Source organism: Berghia stephanieae, chromosome 8 (assembly GCF_034508935.2).
Source record: "Berghia stephanieae isolate SIO BIC M18660-M18661 chromosome 8, UCSD_Bste_1.3, whole genome shotgun sequence".
Lineage (NCBI taxonomy): Eukaryota > Metazoa > Mollusca > Gastropoda > Nudibranchia > Aeolidiidae > Berghia > Berghia stephanieae.
In genome coordinates, this window is record NC_088367.1 from 38,354,930 (window position 1) to 38,373,597 (window position 18,668).

General features: G+C 36.0%; 1 protein-coding gene and 2 long non-coding RNA genes across 8 annotated transcripts in view; 2 read left to right on the top strand and 1 right to left on the bottom strand.

The window, feature by feature from the left end:
- Positions 1 to 17,773, top strand: part of LOC144978625 (uncharacterized) — a 70,302-nt gene extending 52,529 nt beyond the window's left edge. For 3 of the 6 annotated variants that reach the window (XR_013646555.1, XR_013646556.1, XR_013646557.1), the window contains 6 exons: positions 6,745 to 6,877; positions 9,190 to 9,275; positions 11,183 to 11,344; positions 11,769 to 13,111; positions 14,995 to 16,872; positions 17,177 to 17,773. Coding sequence is in view for 3 of the 6 variants with exons in the window: in XM_078924925.1 (XP_078781051.1) it covers positions 6,745 to 6,877; positions 9,190 to 9,275; positions 11,183 to 11,344; positions 11,769 to 13,111; positions 14,995 to 15,252 (1,982 nt within the window). In the remaining 3 variants the exon portion in view is untranslated. Of the gene's footprint in view, positions 1 to 6,744; positions 6,878 to 9,189; positions 9,276 to 11,182; positions 11,345 to 11,768; positions 13,112 to 14,994 lie in introns of all 6 variants that reach the window. The other 3 variants (XM_078924925.1, XM_078924924.1, XM_078924926.1) reach the window with 1 other exon arrangement.
- On the top strand, positions 590 to 2,206 carry LOC144978629 (uncharacterized). Its single transcript, XR_013646558.1, has 2 exons — positions 590 to 877; positions 2,033 to 2,206. It is a non-coding gene; the product is annotated as an uncharacterized LOC144978629 (long non-coding RNA).
- On the bottom strand, positions 3,523 to 4,867 carry LOC144978630 (uncharacterized). The gene is made up of 2 exons (XR_013646559.1): positions 4,631 to 4,867; positions 3,523 to 3,709 (listed from the first exon to the last, which is right to left on the bottom strand). It is a non-coding gene; the product is annotated as an uncharacterized LOC144978630 (long non-coding RNA).
- Positions 17,774 to 18,668: the final 895 nt, after the last annotated feature.

An 18,668-nucleotide genomic window follows, 5' to 3' on the forward strand; every position in this document is an offset into this window, starting at 1 on the left:
GGCCAGTAATCGTAACTTTATCAGACCATACCCAGATCAAAACAACAACCCCAACCCCCTGACAACATTACCCCTTGTTCTGAGTTTAAGAACATAGGCAAGTTATTGTTCTTAGGCCGAACTGGGCTTTTATGTTCTGTATCATTCTATTTCACCCAGTTTCAACCCGTTGACATTTTAAATCCCAGCCCGTTGACATTCTAACTTCTCGTCAGGGCAAAAGTGGATACCAAATACTTAATAGTATTAGCTAACGAATGAAGTACTGAAAATATTGAGGACTTGGTATTAGTGTCCTTTATTAATCTTTAATATATTGACATCGTCTATGGAGATAAGTTTAAATGCAGAGGTTGTGCTTTCGGCTTTGGAATTAATTTGCGTGTTTTAAAGCCGCCAAATTCCATCCCGTCTATACAATTACCTCGTTTACTGCCAATTTGAAAACGCATTGAATTCGCCATGAATTAAATCTATCATTATGTCATACAGCTAGTCTACTCAAGACTGTACACTGTACAACTTATAACAACATTTTCTGAAGTTAAAGGACAGGTATCGACATCGTTCAAAAATTTTGGCTAAATTCAAGCTATTATTGATGGCACTCACTGAATAGGCTTCCTAAGTCGTGACGTAATCCTGCGCAGCAACGCATGGCAACAAACCGGCTGGCTCTAAACAGTCGAGAAAAATGGCTGACACGAACTCTATTTCCATCACCGCCCTTATGAAATACTTCTCCAATGAGCATAAAAGTGTCTCGCGAGGTGAAAATCATCATCAGTCAGGTCATGTTTTGACTTTCACTTACTCAGATGGCTTGATGTTCGGCAAAGTTCAAGCCAGCATGAAGAATAAAGAGTATTCTGTGAAGGTAAGTCATTTCGTCTTCTCATTCTCACTCTCAAAATCTCACATCTCCGTAAAACTACTGTTGGACAATAATCAGTTTACTTTGAGTTTAGGCAGATTTAGTATATCCAATGGAAATATTTAACTGTTTACGTTCGATTTTAGTTAGGGAGAGAGAGAGAGGGAGTCATTGAACTATTGTGTTTTTATCTTATGGACCACGGACTTTGAGTCTGTGAGGTCTTAGTCTTGCTTCGCTAATTTTCGTTGCTATTGACTATAGTCTACTACATACTATTTAGTATCGTGTTGTAACCTTTATTATAATACTCATATGAGCATCACAATCACCAATCACGCTAGACATTTTATCATACTTCATGTGGGGCAGCGTGGATCAGCGGTACGGTTTTTGCTTCGTACCCGAAAGGTACCGAGTTCGTTCACCCGCCGCTGCGCTGTGTGGCCTTGAGCAAGTCACCTCGCCCTAGCTCAATTTGCGGCGCTGCACCGCGGTTATTCCAGTCTTCCCTGGGAATAGTCCCTAGAGATTAATTTCCTCTATGGGATGAATAAAGGATTTATTTAGACCAGTGTTAGTCACGGTAAACTAAATTTCCTATTGGGTTAAGGTGTAATGTAAATGTTGCTGCTTGAAACTCGAAGAAATCAATAACATTGTGAAATTGAATGTGAACTTCAATTAAATATACGAAAACAGATAAAATGGACGTTTCGGGTTTCCCCCTTATCAACAAAGCAAGATGAATGAAAGAATCACTTAATTTGTTTTTTTAATTGAGTTTTTATACAGCGTAATATCCACTAAATGTGCTCAAAGTGCTTTACAAGGGGTCCCTGGCCAACAGCAACATTTAATATGTAAGACGGGACATGATGCCTGTTGGGCGATATTACAATTTTTTCGGACAGAGACAACGCTGTTAACGGCCAGGTACTCATTTGACACCTGAGTACGGTGAGAGATTGTGAGTAAAGAGCCTTCTCCAAGGACTCAACTATGCGCCGAGCGAGGCCCAAACCCAGGACCTTCTGATCTGAAAGCGAGTGTCATACCACAAGACCACAACAGACGTTTTATTAGTTTGTTTGTTTTTTGCCTATTGAGCATGGTCGCAGCTCTAAATTTGAATCTTTTATTCTTTTACTTCCACAGATCTATCTTGATGATGCCTTGGGTTGATTCAGTCCAAAACTAATTTGTGTGGTTTTATTTAACAATGTTAATGACATTGAACATACATTGATACAACAATGCCATAATTTGTCATGTTTATCTTGTAAAATCATGTATGGACCTACAAAACCATTATTTTGAATGGTGATTTGATGATGATGAACAAAATATGTGTGTTGTACAAAATAAATGGCAAAGCTAACAAAATGCAGTCTCCTTAATAAGAGACTGGGGATTGACAAGTGCTGCAACAAATTGAAAAATAATATCAGATGTTTCTCTTAACATTGTTGGAATATATGAGAGGATGTTAACATTTTTCAGTCTTTCATTAGCCCTCTCAACATGAATTCTACATGAAGCAATTTCTTTTGTTAATAAAATCTCATTTTCAGTAAATTTATTATGTAAAAAGGGAGGGATATTTACAGTTACTCCTTGAGGTAAAATATCTTGAATCAGGATGGGGTTTTACCGTTATTACCTTTATCTGCTAAAATTAAATCTCCAGGGCTTAAAATTAAAAGTTTTAGTAATCCACAATTTTGTACAATGACCTTATCCGAGACAGACCCTGGATACAGTTTAGAAATAAAATTTATCACACCATTTGGACTCAGACCAACAAGAGCTTTAACAGAATTCATGGACCTATAAGAAGAATAAGTTAACCGTTGTTTATCCATTTCTTTAGGAATAGCAATTTGGTCATCTGTACAATCAATGATCATTCTGCAATTTGGAAAATTAAAAATGATGATGGAGCTGATAGTTTATTTTTATGTCTAGAAGGGCATGTAACCTTCATAACATTTTCAAAGAGAAGCTTATGGCTTATGTAAAACATGAATAAAAGTTTGTATAATATTTGTTATAGTACTTTCACTAACGCTAAACAATTGTGAAATATGAAGGTTAGCGTAGTTCTGTCTAAGTTTCATAAGTGTAATAATGAAAATTTGGTCTTTTAATGCAACTGCCTCTTCCTGAACTTCCCATCCACTATAATAAATAATGTTACCTCTAAAGCACTCAACATATTGAACAATAATATTAAATATTTTAAAACAATGTACACCTGTCTCCATTCGAAGAACTTTTTCTGTAAGGCTTGAAACAGTGTAAGTGCGTTGAATCTAACTTAGTTGGGTTTTTTAAAGCTAGCTATTTCCTTATTTTTGTCTGTAATTTCTTGTTCTTGAATTAAATTTGTTGTTCTATTTAAAATATCCTCACTTGTTCTACAATCTGTTTTTTTTAAAAGATGGAATCCTGTGATGATGGTGACGAGAGTTGAGATGATGATGAGGGAGAAGATAATGAGAATGATGATGAGGAGGAAAATAATGATGATGAGGAATCTGGTTTTTTTAAAGGTGGGACTTTGTGATGATGATGAAGAGAGTTGGGCTGATGATGATGATGATGATGATGATGATGGTGGTGGTGGTGGTGGTGGTGGACTTCTTGATGTTGGTGCCAATTGAGATGGGGTGGGAATTCCTTGTGTCACTTTTCTTTTCTTTCTTTCTGGCTCTGATGGAAACAATTTATTTTTATTTCTGTCAAACCATTCAGGGAGGTTGGCTTTGTCACCATCTCTGAAGTGACAAGAACACACTCTTGATGATGATGTTGGATCTTTTGTCCTTTCTCCTGAAATGAAAAGATTAAAAAAACAAACAATAATTCTGTTGGGCATATTACTTAATTTGATAAGTACTTTGTTTTAGACTATCTTGTTTGACACCAGCTCAATGCATGATAAATCAAAGGTGTGCAAGAGACTAGGTTACTGGTGGGTCTCTCGCCTGTCTTTTATGAAATCGCACATTCAGCAAAATGTCGCACTTCCTCATTACTTCTTTTGATGATTTTGACTAGGTATATATAAAAATATGAATTCTTAAATTTACACAGTTAAAGTTGATCTTGGGGTTGAGTGTGGCAAGACTGGCGTTTTCTCTTTATTTCAGTCAGTACTGTACTGGACAGTGCGGTGATGGAAACTTTGGAGTGTCAACAATCGGGCACAGGTAAAGGAGAGAGGTCCCTGCCGCCATCTTGCTTTGTTCACACAGGGTTGCCACCTCGGTTGTCGGGGAGGGGAGGCATGGCAGAGAATCAGAGAAACTTTCCAAAAAAAAAGAGGAAAGTATGTGTGTTTGCGTGTGTGTGTGTGTGAGAGAGAGAGAGAGATATCTGCGTGAGGGGAGGGGGGGGGGGGGAGAGGTTGCGTTATTTTATTTATTTATTTTCATTTTGCCATAAAGGTATCGAGTTTAAAGTAAGATTTTAACAAATATTTTCTTCTCTTTCTTCTTGTTCTCCTTTAAAAAAAATATCACTTATCAGTAGAACTTAACTCTCATTCAGTTTATCAGCCTTAACATCAAAACGATTGAGATATCATTTTTGCTTTAACTTCAATAAAAACCTAGTTTGGAATGTATTTTTATTTATAATTTCGTGCAATTGTACACTTTAATCATAAAATATAGGTCTACGTAAGCTAGAACTTGACCTAGATCTGGACTACGAACTCTATCAAATGTTCGACGAGGCGTGCGTGCTTACCTGACTAAAGTGATCCACTTTTTCTTCAATTTTTTGTCTGCCTGTCCATTTGGAAATCTGTAAAACTTGCAGGAGTGACTCTCTGACTGGTGTAGACAATCTGGTACAAAACACTGGACCATATTTAAGATAAAAATTGTTTTTTGAGCGATTTTCCAATTATTCCTTGCCCGGACCAAGCACGGATTTTTTTTGTTTAGAGCCAGCCGATTCGTTGCTAGGCGGACGTGACGTCAGACTGTGGAATCCTATTATCAAGATTATAACATTTTTTTATAAAACTGCTTCTTAACAGATACAGAAATTTGGTGTTGTTTTTTTTTTCTTGCGCTGCTTATACTATTATGACTAATATAATATTTTGACAAATTGAATACTAGTCATTTAAAACAAATAGTTACTGAGTGCTTACCCACTATTATAGATTGAAAAAAAAATGTAAAAAGGCAAAACACACGTAGACACACAATAGACACACACACACACACACACACACACACACACACACACACACAATTCAAACAAAAGCAGGGAAAATACCAACAAGAGAAAACAAATAAAAAAGAACAATAACCCCCCCCCCAAAAAAAAAAAAACAAAACAAAAAACAACAGCAAACAAAACAAAACAACAACCCCCCCCCCTCCAAAAAAAAAAACAAAACAAAAAAAAAAAAAGAAACCAAAACAAAGAAAACCTGCCGAATCTTCCTCTGTGCCTAGCCAACCCAAACTCTCGAGCAGGTATTTGAATTGGATACTTACCAATAGGAGAACACGACAATTGTTCCTTATAAGAAATCAATCACCATTCTGGAATAAAAATCATATCCCAGAAGAAAAAAACAAACAAAAAAACCCCACGAAATTAACACACACACATACACACACCTAAAAAAAAACACACATAACTGATTATTTGACTCACAAACAGAGGAGGTGGGGTTTGTGAAACATTTAAGACGATACGGATATATCATGTAATTACGTGGATTCGAATCCAGCTCAGTAAAAGCAAAAACGGAATATTGCCCAGCTTTAGTGTGAAGGACGAATAGTGCAAGCAACACGATTTGTCCGTACGTACGGCAACCACGGTTGAAGCTATTCGACCTTAAGGACGAATAGGGCTACCCCTTTCCATAAAATGAATAAACGGTTTAACGAAAACAACCATCACCATCAAAGACGGTAAAAGTTTCCGGTTTTTTTTCCCTTTAAATAATAATAAACATTTCTATTGATTCTCCGAATTCAAAGGGATTTTGACCATCGTTTCCAGCAACTGTGTTGTATCAAGTTGTATTGTATGGATGGCGATTAGGATTTCTGACATAGATTATCATTGTATTGATATAAACCACCAATTTTATTGTCCAGCTACTTTCTTTCAATTTGTGTGTGTGTGTGTGTGTGTGTGTGTGTGTGTGTGTGTAAGTGTGTGTGGACGTGTGTGTGCGTGTGAGATAGAGAGAGAGAGAGAGAGAGAGGGAGGGGGGGGGGGGGGGGGGGGATCTCGATTACCAACCAAACGCATCTCGATTTGTGATCCAGGGGATATAACTCAATTATTCACCATAAAACAGTGGTATTTTTCGATGATATCCCCTTGTACGTACGTTTTATGTCATCGCTTGTTTCCATTTCTCAATTTTCGTAGAATTTAAGCAATTGAATTGTTTTTCTTTTCTTTTGTTCTTTTTCTTTTTCTTTCTTTAAAAAAAAAAAAGTAATTGCCGACTTCTGTCTCTTTAATATAGGTACAAGTTAGCATTTTCTGGTTCTGTGAATTTTTAATGGTTTATCTTAGTTTGCCAAGCACTCTTGAAAAAGTCAAGATAAATGACAAAGACTACAACTACCAAGATGGGTAAAATTGGTTTTACACACGTCATTCTAGTCATCTCGGGGAGAATGAGTAATTGACTTAGGGAGTTACAATTTTTATGAAAATGCAGCAAAGGTTCTGACAAATGAATTGTAACTGATGTCTTGGAAAAGTAACTGAAACATCTTGAAAAATTTCATTGATCGCAGTGAAACCATGAAATGCCCTCTAAATATTTGTTATTGGTTTGTTTTAACTTGTACGTTATGATCTCTTCACATGACCAGGTGATCTTCTAAAGCAGACGACAGAATTGACCCACATCCTGATGTGTGTAGACAATGACGACACCCATTTCAATGCTCTCTTTGCAGATCCAGACTTCATCACAGCCGTTTTAGAGGCTTCTAAAGAAATTGGGTAACTGTCACATGCATTCTCATTAGAATTTCTATCAAAATTTATTTTTAGGCTATATGAAGAGTGGTTTGGTGTCTTGTCTTCTAAGTTAAGTAATGTCAAGTGTATGTACAAGGATACACGGAAATAATTCCAAGACCCTGATTATCCAGAGACTCAAAGACTAGTACTGGGTAACAAAAGTTAATAGCATCACTTGTTACGTTTATGTGGACAATGTTGGTCGTCAGTTACTCTAGACAAAGTTCAAAGATTTAGAATTAATTTGATTCACATTATGTCTAGACTATGTACTATTACATGTTATAACATATCAATACAATCATGTCTAGACTATGTACTATTACATGTTATAACATATCTATACAATCATGTCTAGACTATGTACTATTACATGTTATAACATATCAATACAATCATGTCTAGACTATGTACTATGACATGTTATAACATATTAATCAGATCATGTCAAGACTATGTACTATTACATGTTATAACATATCAATACAATCATGTCTAGACTATGTACTATTACATGTTATAACATATCTATACAATCATGTCTAGACTATGTACTATTACATGTTATAACATATTAATCAGATCATGTCTAGACTATGTACTATTACATGTTATAACATATCAATACAATCATGTCTTGATTATGTACTATTACATGTTATAACATATCAATCAGATCATGTCTAGACTATGTACTATTACATGTTATAACATATCAATAAAATCATGTCTTGATTATGTACTATTACATAATAATAATAATAATAATCTTTATTGTCCAAATTAAAGGCAATTCATGTGAGGTAAACAATGCTCAGTTTGGTTCATGGTATGAACATCAACACATCCTGTTATAACATATCAATACAATCATGTCTAGACTATGTACTATTACATGTTATAACATATTAATCAGATCATGTCTAGACTATGTACTATTACATGTTATAACATATCAATACAATCATGTCTAGATTATGTACTATTACATGTTATAACATATCAATACAATCATGTCTAGACTATGTACTATTACATGTTATAACATATCAATACAATCATGTCTTGATTATGTACTATTACATGTTATAACATATCAATCAATCATGTCTAGACTATGTACTATTACATGTTATAACATATCAATCAATCATGTCTTGACTATGTATTATTACATGTTATAACATATCAATAATCATGTCTGATTATGTACTATTACATGTTTATACATATCAATACAATCATGTCTAGACTATGTACTATTACATGTTATAACATATAATCAGATCATGTCTAGACTATGTACTATTACATGTTATAACATATCAATCAGATCCTGTCTAGACTATGTACTATTACATGTTATAACATATCAATCAGATCATGTCTAGATTATGTACTATTACATGTTATAACATATCAATCACATTATGTCTAGACTGTGTACTATTACATGTTATAACATATCAATACAATCATGTCTGATATGTACTATTACATGTTATAACATATCAATCAGATCATGTCTAGATTATGTACTATTACATGTTATAACATATCAATCACATTATGTCTTGACTATGTACTATTACATGTTATAACATATCAATACAATCATGTCTTGATTATGTACTATTACATGTTATAACATATCAATCAGATCATGTCTTGACTATGTACTATTACATGTTATAACATATCAATACAATCATGTCTTGATTATGTACTATTACATGTTATAACATATCAATACAATCATGTCTTGAATGTATATTACAGTTATACATATCATACAATAGTTGATATTAACATTCATGTAACATATATCAATCATGTCTTGACTATGTACTATTACATGTTATAACATATCAATACAATCATGTCTTGATTATGTACTATTACATGTTATAACATATCAATACAATCATGTCTTGACTATGTACTATTACATGTTATAACATATCAATACAATCATGTCTTGATTATGTACTATTACATGTTATAACATATCAATACAATCATGTCTTGATTATGTACAATTACATGTTATAACATATCAATCAGATCATGTCTAGACTATGTACTATTACATGTTATAACATATCCAATCACATCATGTACAAAAGTTTTCAACATTTCTTTTTCTTAATAATAAGTAACTGTCATAGCCTATTTATAGAATTTTGTCCTTTCTTCTCACATGACATGCAAAGACTTTAGAAAATAGTAATCTCAGTTATTTATCTTACCACTTCTCCCCTCCCCTTCACATACACACAAACTCCTCGTAGTTATCAGCAGGAAACTGCCAGCCAATCAAGTATCATGGAGATTCTCCATGGATTCACCACCTATCCTGCTGGCATCACTGCTATGGGTAAGACCATTTGAATTTTGTTTCCTCCATTACCCTCTCCATTGTTACAATGAAAGGCCTTCAGAAGCAAATGATTCATGGAATCAGATTTTTGTAGTGTTGGATGGACAATGACAATTGCTAACTATTATTATTTTTGGACACAAGTGTATAGCATACTAATTTCTAATTCAGAAATGAAGGAGCAGTCACTGTTATAAGATAAGGATCTGAACAAATGTGTAAGAAAGGTGCCAGACAAAGCAAGAAAGAAAAACACAAGAAAAAAAAGATATCCCAAAAAATCAGTCTACCTTGAATGGGGATCGAACTGCACACCCTTAGGAGGTTCGAGGTTCGATCCCCAGTCGAGGTAGACTGATTTTTGGGATGCTTTTTTTATCTTGTGTTTTTCTTTCTTGCTTTGTCTGGCACCTTTCATGCACACTTGTTCAGATCTTTATCTCATACTAATTTCTGCATGATCTAAAAGACCGTACTGCCCTATCTCCTTTTACTTTTGATGGACAGGGGTTCCGTTCTAACAATTTAGATGGAATTGCTTTGGATCAAAATGTTCCATCAAGCAGGAGATCAACCCACTGTGACCGTTTGTGGTAGAAATGACACTTGCTTTGAAAGCTCAGGCTGTCTCTCAGCCTTTTCTCAAATATAAGATTCAAGGTTCCTTAAATATGCACATACTGTACACAGGAACTCTAATAATTTTTTTTTTTAATGTTTAAATTGTGAAACATTTACTAGCCCTCCAAGTGCTTTATAATTCTAAAGAGAAAGGATTATCTCCTGATGACAACAGCATGCATTGGATTTGGTGGGTAAAGTAAAGCATAGTCTATCAATGACAAAATACAATATTTGGACAAAGGTGTTGATGCTTTACACCATGGGGACTTCCATCGCTGATAGAACAAGGAATGCCTTTCCCAAGGGTACACTGTTGAGATGCTTAATTTTTGGTTTGAACCCTTGGTCCTAATTAATTAAGGAAATGATTGAAGGCCAAGAATCCACCGTTACCATCACACATTGTATCATCCATATCGGTCAGATCTAGGGTCTTAATTCCACATAAACTGATAGCATTTTTAATCTCATAGGACTAATCCCGTAAATACAGGGGACCAGTCACCGGCTGTGTAGACTAATTCCTGATATATAAATAATTTCGTTTTCAAGTGCTTTTGCATGTGTGACACATCTCAACGCTAGTTAAACATATTACCATTGAATAGTGCAGGGCAGTATTGATACTCGATTACTTGTTTCAATTTTATAGAGGTTTAGAGCAAGTCAGTCAAGATGGACAAAGAATTTATATTTATCTATATTTTTAGCTTCTGATCCGAATTGCTTCAAAATATGCCACTCAAAAGGGGATTATGCTCAAGAATGATGTTTTATTAGTTACTTTTGAATTTTTGTATTGTTTGGTGATTTCTCTTAGATTTGATGACTCAAAAACAGTTTTTAGAAGTATAATACTCATTTTATTCATTACATTTTCTCTGAATTTTTGCAGAAAACCAAGATATACACACTTTCATCATTAAAACTGTTATAGGCAGAGTGGTGCATTTTATGTTATATATAATAGTAAATTTCAAACTAATTACTTATCATATTTCATTAAGATATAACAATAACTTTATGATTAACTTGGTTTTTAAAAACCCTTCATTGCTTGTAGAGGTAAGAAAACTTCAGTCTGAAGAGAGTTAATGAATTTAATGGGGGGAAACAACCATTGGATTTGTACCTATCATTCGATTCAGAGTCCGAAACCATACTTCTGAATCATGGGTCAGACTTTAGTGTCCACTCAGTTTAGATGAGGGAGAAGTTCCTTACTAATCTCCCCCCCCCCCCCCCCCCCCCTGTACTGTAATTTTATCTGCAAATTCCAGAGACATGTATGGGATCAATCACAGAGGCCATCACAAAGTACCTGAGGTCCTTGTGCAGCAATATCAACCTCAGCAACAGCAGTGACACCATCAACATCATCATCACCCTCCTCAACCACATTTTCTGTCGCAGCCTAGAAGTCAGGATTGAACTTATGTCTTGTAAGTTGAGTTGATTTTCGTTTCCATTGTCGAAATAATTGACAAAGAATCTCACTTCCTCTTTTGCAATTTCTTTTAATCTTTATTTTTTTGGGGTCTTTTTTATTGTTGTTCTTTCACTTCCTCATAGGTTTTTCAGGCTCATCACTTTAAACTACAAAATGTCAATCAACAAATTATTTTCACTTAAATTTCTATACAAGTAGTTATATGTCAGTGATGAAATGTTTATTATTGTAATTTTGTTTTTAACTAAATTCGCATATTTTCAGCAACATTTTAAAGTTTGATTTATACTTTGTAGTTTTCCTTTTGAAAAAAGAAAATCATGTATACATGATGTGTTTTCATGAAATTAAAAACAAATTCTGGAAAAGATAATTCAAATGTTTTTCATAAACTATATAAAACTTTCTATTAACAGCTTCCAAACTCCTTCAAAACATCTTGAAAATCCTCATTGCCTTGTATAGACGACTTGGACTGTATGATTCTATTGCAAACACTCCCCACGATGGGCATGACAGCAAACGTCACCACCGCCATCACAACCAGCACAGACATCATCATCACAACCACCAGCACAATCAGCACAGACATCACCACCATCACCATCAACATAAAAAGCAGTCATCCATGGAGGAATCAGACACAAAATTAACATCTGTCACAGCTTCTGAATCTTGGGAGGGATCAACAAATGTGGAAGAGGAGGAGGAAGAGAAGTCATTGTCAAGAGGCAATAAATCAGAACCAAAATCATGGTCTGAGAGGGCAGGACAAGGGGAAACTACTCCCAAACATGTTTTTGCTACTCCTGAACCAAGCCCAAAGCACCAGTCTCACAGTGTGATGAAGGAGATGGAGTTCCTGTCATGGTCTGAGAGAAGAGTTGCCTCCCCTCTTGTTGATGGGGCAGACGCTGCTTTGGTGTCGGAAAGCGGTGCAGTGGATGTCTGGAAAATTCCGCAGGAAACGAGGAAATTGAAGAAGAAAACTTTAAGTATGGATAAAGATACTGTTGTGCCGTTGACATCATCTTCATCATCTTTGATGGATCAACAGGAAGTTGGACATTTTGGAGAACGTCATTTGGCTGATGGGATGAGGTCAAGGGTAAAAATGGATGAAGAACGCGAGACAACATCATCATGTTTGTCACAGGAAGTAAACGAGGAATCTGTCCATAAGAAAGATATGCCAAATGATGACCAAACACCTAAGCCAGAATTGTCCTCCATTTCTGCTGTGACAGAAGATTTTGAGGCGAAAGGGATTGATGCGGATATGGCAAGACATAGTACAGACTCAAATAAATCTGGTGGGTTTTCACCGTCTATGGGTGACAGCGAGGAGGAGGAGGAAGATGGTGATGAGAGCATGGAGTGTGAGAACCCAACACATGGAAAGGGAGATAAATTTGAGAGCACAGTTGCTGATTCCAAAGTTGCAGATTTGAATCACCAGACTGATGGCATCAGTCAGATGGGATTATCAGTGAAGGACCATGAGAATGGTGATGATAAAAAACTATCCGAGTCGAACAACGAAGGAACTGATGATGGGGACAATGATGGAGGATTTGGAGATGAAGATAAAAAGGATGGAGGTAATAATGAGGAGAGAGCAGCAGTGGCCAGTGATGATTGGGGTGGAGACGGATCCAGGCGAGCTAGATGCCAGAGTTTCTCCAAACTGGACAAGTATAACACTTTGCTGAATATGGTCCGGGAATTCCTGTCAGATTTCTTCAACAACTTTAGAGAGGTTGGTATCAAAGTCAGGGATTGCAATCCTGCCACTCATACTGATGTATTGGGTTAATGCAAAGTTGTTGTTTTTTAGCCAAAATTGGCCAAATTCGGATTATTTCTTCCAGATTGAGATTTTTTAAAAACAAAATCTTAGAGGAAAGTATTGTAATTTTTGTAAATAATGAATAATTGACTACAGTGCACCACACTGCATCAAGTCTAAAGATAATATGAAATAAGATAAGAAGAACTTTGTTAATCCAAAATATAGGGAATTACAGTGTGTTTTACATGACTCAAGGCAAAAGATAAAAAGTTTTGTAACAGATTAAATAGTTATACAACATAACAGTAACATTGCCTGTTGCACCCAGCTGTACCTAGCATTTCACTTACGGCTACCCATCCTCTTCCTTCACCAGTGAGAATTTTACTTATGAGATTACAATACAAGGCACGTACAACGGCCTCGGTTGCAACAGGAGCTCGGCTACAATGGGAAATTTAAAAATACCCATTCTATGGCCTATTTTATTCATATAAATCATGCATGGCTATAACGGGGAAATAATTCTTGTAACACGGCTACAACAGGGGGGGGGGGGGGGGGGGGTCGCAAGTTTAGTACCCAGTTGAGAAAAAATACATACTCAAGAAGAAAAGAGGAAGGCACACATGACACACATAACCTATACGGAAAGGAGATGAGGTGGGAGTGGGCGAGTTGCAGTTATTTTGTGTACTATTGAATTTTCTTTGTGTACTTTGAGTACCCATGGCGACGCAATAAAAGGATAGTGAGAGGTGCGTGGCCGACCGATCAACATGTTGATACACTTAGAACTAGTATGCTACACTTAGAGTGAAGGATGTGTGTCTCGTGACTGATTTGTGTAAATGTTGTTGCTCGAAGCTCAAAGAAATAAATAACAATGTGAAATTGAATGTAAGCTTCAATTGAATTTACGAAAACAGATAAAAAAGGACATTTCAGGTTTATCAAAAACACAGGATGAATGAAACACTACTGATGAATGAGATAATGTGGCAGTGGCTTTGTTAAGATGACTGATTAGGTAACTATGCCCAATGAGAAGTGAGATGGTGAAGAGCTCTCTGTGACGCCTGAGGGTAGGATTGTGTGCGACTCGAGTTTTGAAGTGCACTTAGTGGCTGTCAGTGGCGCAGTTGGAATGGGTGGAAAGTACAGGAAAGGAAGAAGGTAGAATTAAATGTTGCATTTTTCCAACCTGCCTTGTGTCCTGAAGTAAGTGGAAGAGGGGATGAGGTTTGGTGGGGATTACAGTTACAGGAATGGGAGTCACAGTCACGTCGTCTGATTTATTTGAGGTTACTCGAAACGCGTTACTTGTTGTTGTTGCTTTTAAAAGATTTCTCTCAGTATTGCTTTGCTTCAAATTCTGTTTGGGTGGATATAATAACGGGACTCAGCTACAAAGATGATTTATTGCTAGTCCCACTATCCCTGTTGTATCCAATTTTTTGGGGGCAAAATGATCTGGTTCGTTGAATGCATTTTTATTTACTAATAAAATATAGGGTTATGAAACAGGGATTTCTGAATCCCAGGTTAAATCTGATGCCCATTGTATCACATCAATGCTAAATATTAAATTACAGCAATTAAATATCGGCCCATAATTGTTTCGTTATCAGACCTGTAAATATATTAACATTGGTTGAAATGAAAGATTTTTAATTATTGAAGTTACAATTATTTTAAAAAAATATTTTGGTCATAGAATATTTGTCAACATGTCAAACAAGAAGCAGAAGACAAAAAATTGAAATATTATCATTTACTTTGTTGTCCTGTTGTGAAGCAACAGAAATTTGGCTATATGAATCTTTGTTGTCTTTTATTTCCTATCCCAGGGCCTTTTAACAGAGCAAGGTGTCCCAGTCGTATCCAACATTGTGTCATTTCTGGACACTCAATGTCGACGGTCCACGCTGCGTATCATGATTCACTGTGTGGGCCCAAGCCAAGACATAACCACTCCAGTGGGCCGCCTAATCCACCTATCCTCGTGTATGAAAGCCATCAATCTGAATTCTGTTCTTGTGGAATGTTTGAGGAACAAAGAGAGGGACAGCGGCTCTGACTCAAAAGAGGAAAACAAATTTAAATAGATATTTTTATAGTTGTCTTCCACTGAAGCTTACCCCTCTCCTTACTAACTAGAGGAAAATCGTCACATCCGTTACGATACAACCAACACTTTTCTTATTCTAATTTCTTTTGTACATCATAAAATGTAAAGAAAATGAACAGTGTGTTGTAGAGCATGTTTTGCTAAAGAAATCGTTTATCGCAAGAACTTACTGCTATTGTGTTTGAATGATACAAAATCTATGTTCGTGTTAGTTGGGTGTGAGGTTTTTGACAAAATCATGAAAATGTCTGGTAAGGAAAGAGTTAAGGTCATTGTACTGTAATTTAATCCCTTAAGTTTTCATGTTGAGATAGGAGGCCTGAAGCTTTGTCATCGCATTCATTTTGGCTGATTGAGTCGTCATAATGTATAATTTTACATTGTTAATTTTAAACTTTGTTCAGGTTCTTTAATTTGGACTTATTACAGTAGAACATGAAAGTAACGTACTTGGAAATAGCGAGTAAAATCTAAATCCCCATTTTTTTTCTCTTATTTGAGTCAATAAAATTAGCATGAAAGTAGGGAGTATGAAAAAGAGGTCAACTCGGAAATAACGAGCATTTCGTGCCCCAGCCTAGGACTTTGAACGAAGTAAAGCAAAACAACAGACAAGGACGATTTAAAAATTTTTTATCCTAGCTTCTTTTCTTTTCTTATTTTTCGTTACGAGTAATATTACATAGTAGCCTAGTCTGTAGTAGTACATAGTAGTAGTAGGCGAAACAAATTTGGGTGGGGGTTGGGTGTGTGTGTATTGGGGGTGGGGGTCAATTATTCACCCAATGTGGTGCACGCGACGCTCGAGGTAAACACTGGTAGCCAACATGTCAACATGCCTCATACCGCTTAGCAGCATCGGTCAGCGAGTAGCATTTGTTAACGAACGACACAATCAGCAAGAGAGGGGAGTGTGGAACCATCATTTCAGTGGGTCAGTGATTGAGTGATGCGCTTGCTTACCTCATCAAACATGCCTAGTGCATACAAACACTTGCACACACACACATACACGAAATCTTGATGGAGATGGAAGGGATGGATCAACTTCAACCATTACGTAGTTAACGAAGGCCGTGTTCAACCCCACCCCCACCCCACTTTATCCACACATTCATTTGTACGCACGCGCGGCACACACGCACAAACACACACACACATTGTCTTTCCATCTTTTTGTACAGCAACTGGGGAATAGCGAGTAATCAGGAGTGGACACATCGAACTCGCTATTTCCGAGTTCTACTGTAGTAGTTTCATTTCTTTCTGTATTTATGTTTACGCTAATTGGTGGAGGTCATGGTGAACAGTAATTAGATGTTGGAGGGCGACCTAATTGAACTTTTATTTCCCTTTGTTTTCTCTACCACGACTGGTTCATTTTGTCTTCGTCATAAAAATAGAAAATGATGACTAAATTTAACCATCATAGTGAAAACAATTATGGATACAAATAAATTTATATTTTAAAAAGCTGTTCTTGGGATATTCATGATAAAAAATCTTGTATAAATAAAACATTCACTTTTGAAATCCGATACAAAGTACACTTGAGCATGGAAATCGTGAAATCACGGAAATCTCAAACTCAAATGTGGTACAATAGTCTTCAACAGTCGTAAAGTCACTTCCTTCCTAATGACGTATGGTAACTTAGTAACACTGGCTCTAAACTATTGGAACAATGGCGGACGCCGTATGAAATATTTATCCGGCGAGCTTAAACACGTATCCAGAGGGGAAAAAACCCATCAATTTGATCATGTTTTGACTTTTACACATTCTGATCACAAGGCATATGAAAAGGGAATGAAAATTTCTAACCAGCATGAAGAATAAAAAGTAATGATTTTCTTTGTTTAGAACCAAGATGGCCGCCGTTGCCGGGCGCGTGACATCAGACTACTGAATCCAATTGCCCATTTTAATTCCTCTATTTTGTTAGTATTGGCAACACGAAAATCTCGAACACTTTCCAGGGCCAAAACGGAAATCTCGAACAAACCGGACATTCCTTCGCGCATCTTTGAAAATTTTATTTTTTGCGAATTGTTTTATGTTGAATGGAAACGAAAGATGCCATCGCTCTTCTTGTAGTGCTAAGTGTCAGTTAATGTCTTACATGTGCGTTGTTTGTATAGTATACATAGTACCTATGTGTGTGTATGCTTATCTGAGGGAGAATCACGAAGCATGTTTGATCATCGTCTTACGCACACCACCTATCAACTCCATCGACTTCTTTCACGTTCTACACAATTAAAAAAAAAAAATTCGTCTTTTTAATTTGCCTTTACAAAAAAAAAATGTTTTTTTTTTCTTTGCAAAATCTCTAAAATTGCAAAAATTTGAAAAAAATTGCAGATGTTATGGTCACAATGCAAATCAACGCACCCGCAAGCAATGCAAAAAACTGTCATGCCAGATTATAATAAATTTTATGCCATATTTACAGGATGCAAAAATAATAAATTTGTTCTAAATTACAATTGAATCAATTATTGTATTGTTTTGTGATTTATTCTTGTATAGGGAATGAGATTAGCGGAAGAGTAGCATCCCTTGATTGGACGTCACCGGTGGAGAAGTTATTTGTAAACAAACCAACTACAAGCCAAGTGCTCCAAATACAAAATTTATTATTCATATTTTTGTACAAAAATGCATATTGTTATCGGAAAAACAGGTCACATAACTATTCAGGATCTTGCTGACAATGTGAATAAGAGTTAGCAAGTTGGTTTATTGCATCTTGTTGGACTTCTCAAAGGCATTCAATAGAGTCCCTCACCAATGTCTCCTTCATAAATGCATGTTTTATGGTATCAGTATCGGAGATAAACTTTTAGAATGGATCCTAAGTTTCCTGCATTTGAGGAAATAAATAATAATGTAAAGTTGAATGTAAGCTTCAATTTAATTACAAAAACAGATCAAATGAATGTTTCGGGTTTCCCCTTTATCAACAAAACAGGATGAATGAAACACCACAGATGAATGAGATGATGTGGTAGTTAAGCATTTGATCTGTTTTTGTAATTAAATTGAAGCTTACATTCAACTTCACATTATTATTTATTTCTTCGAGCTTCGAGCAGCAACATTTACATTTCTGCATTTGAAGATCACACTAAGTCATACTTGAAGGTTCAACATCAGACATTGCACATGTAATGCAAGTTACAATGTAACATTAACATCTGGGGTCCCACGGAGTAGTCGTCTTTGGATCTAAATTATCAATCTGCCAGATGTGGTCAACCCAAAAGTAGGGCTAATAATTGATGATAATTGGCTCCTTTATCGAAAATCTCATTACAACACAATCTATGTACCATAATTTACAACGGGGGGGGGGGGGGGGGGGGGGGGATGGTGTAGTACAATTTCAAA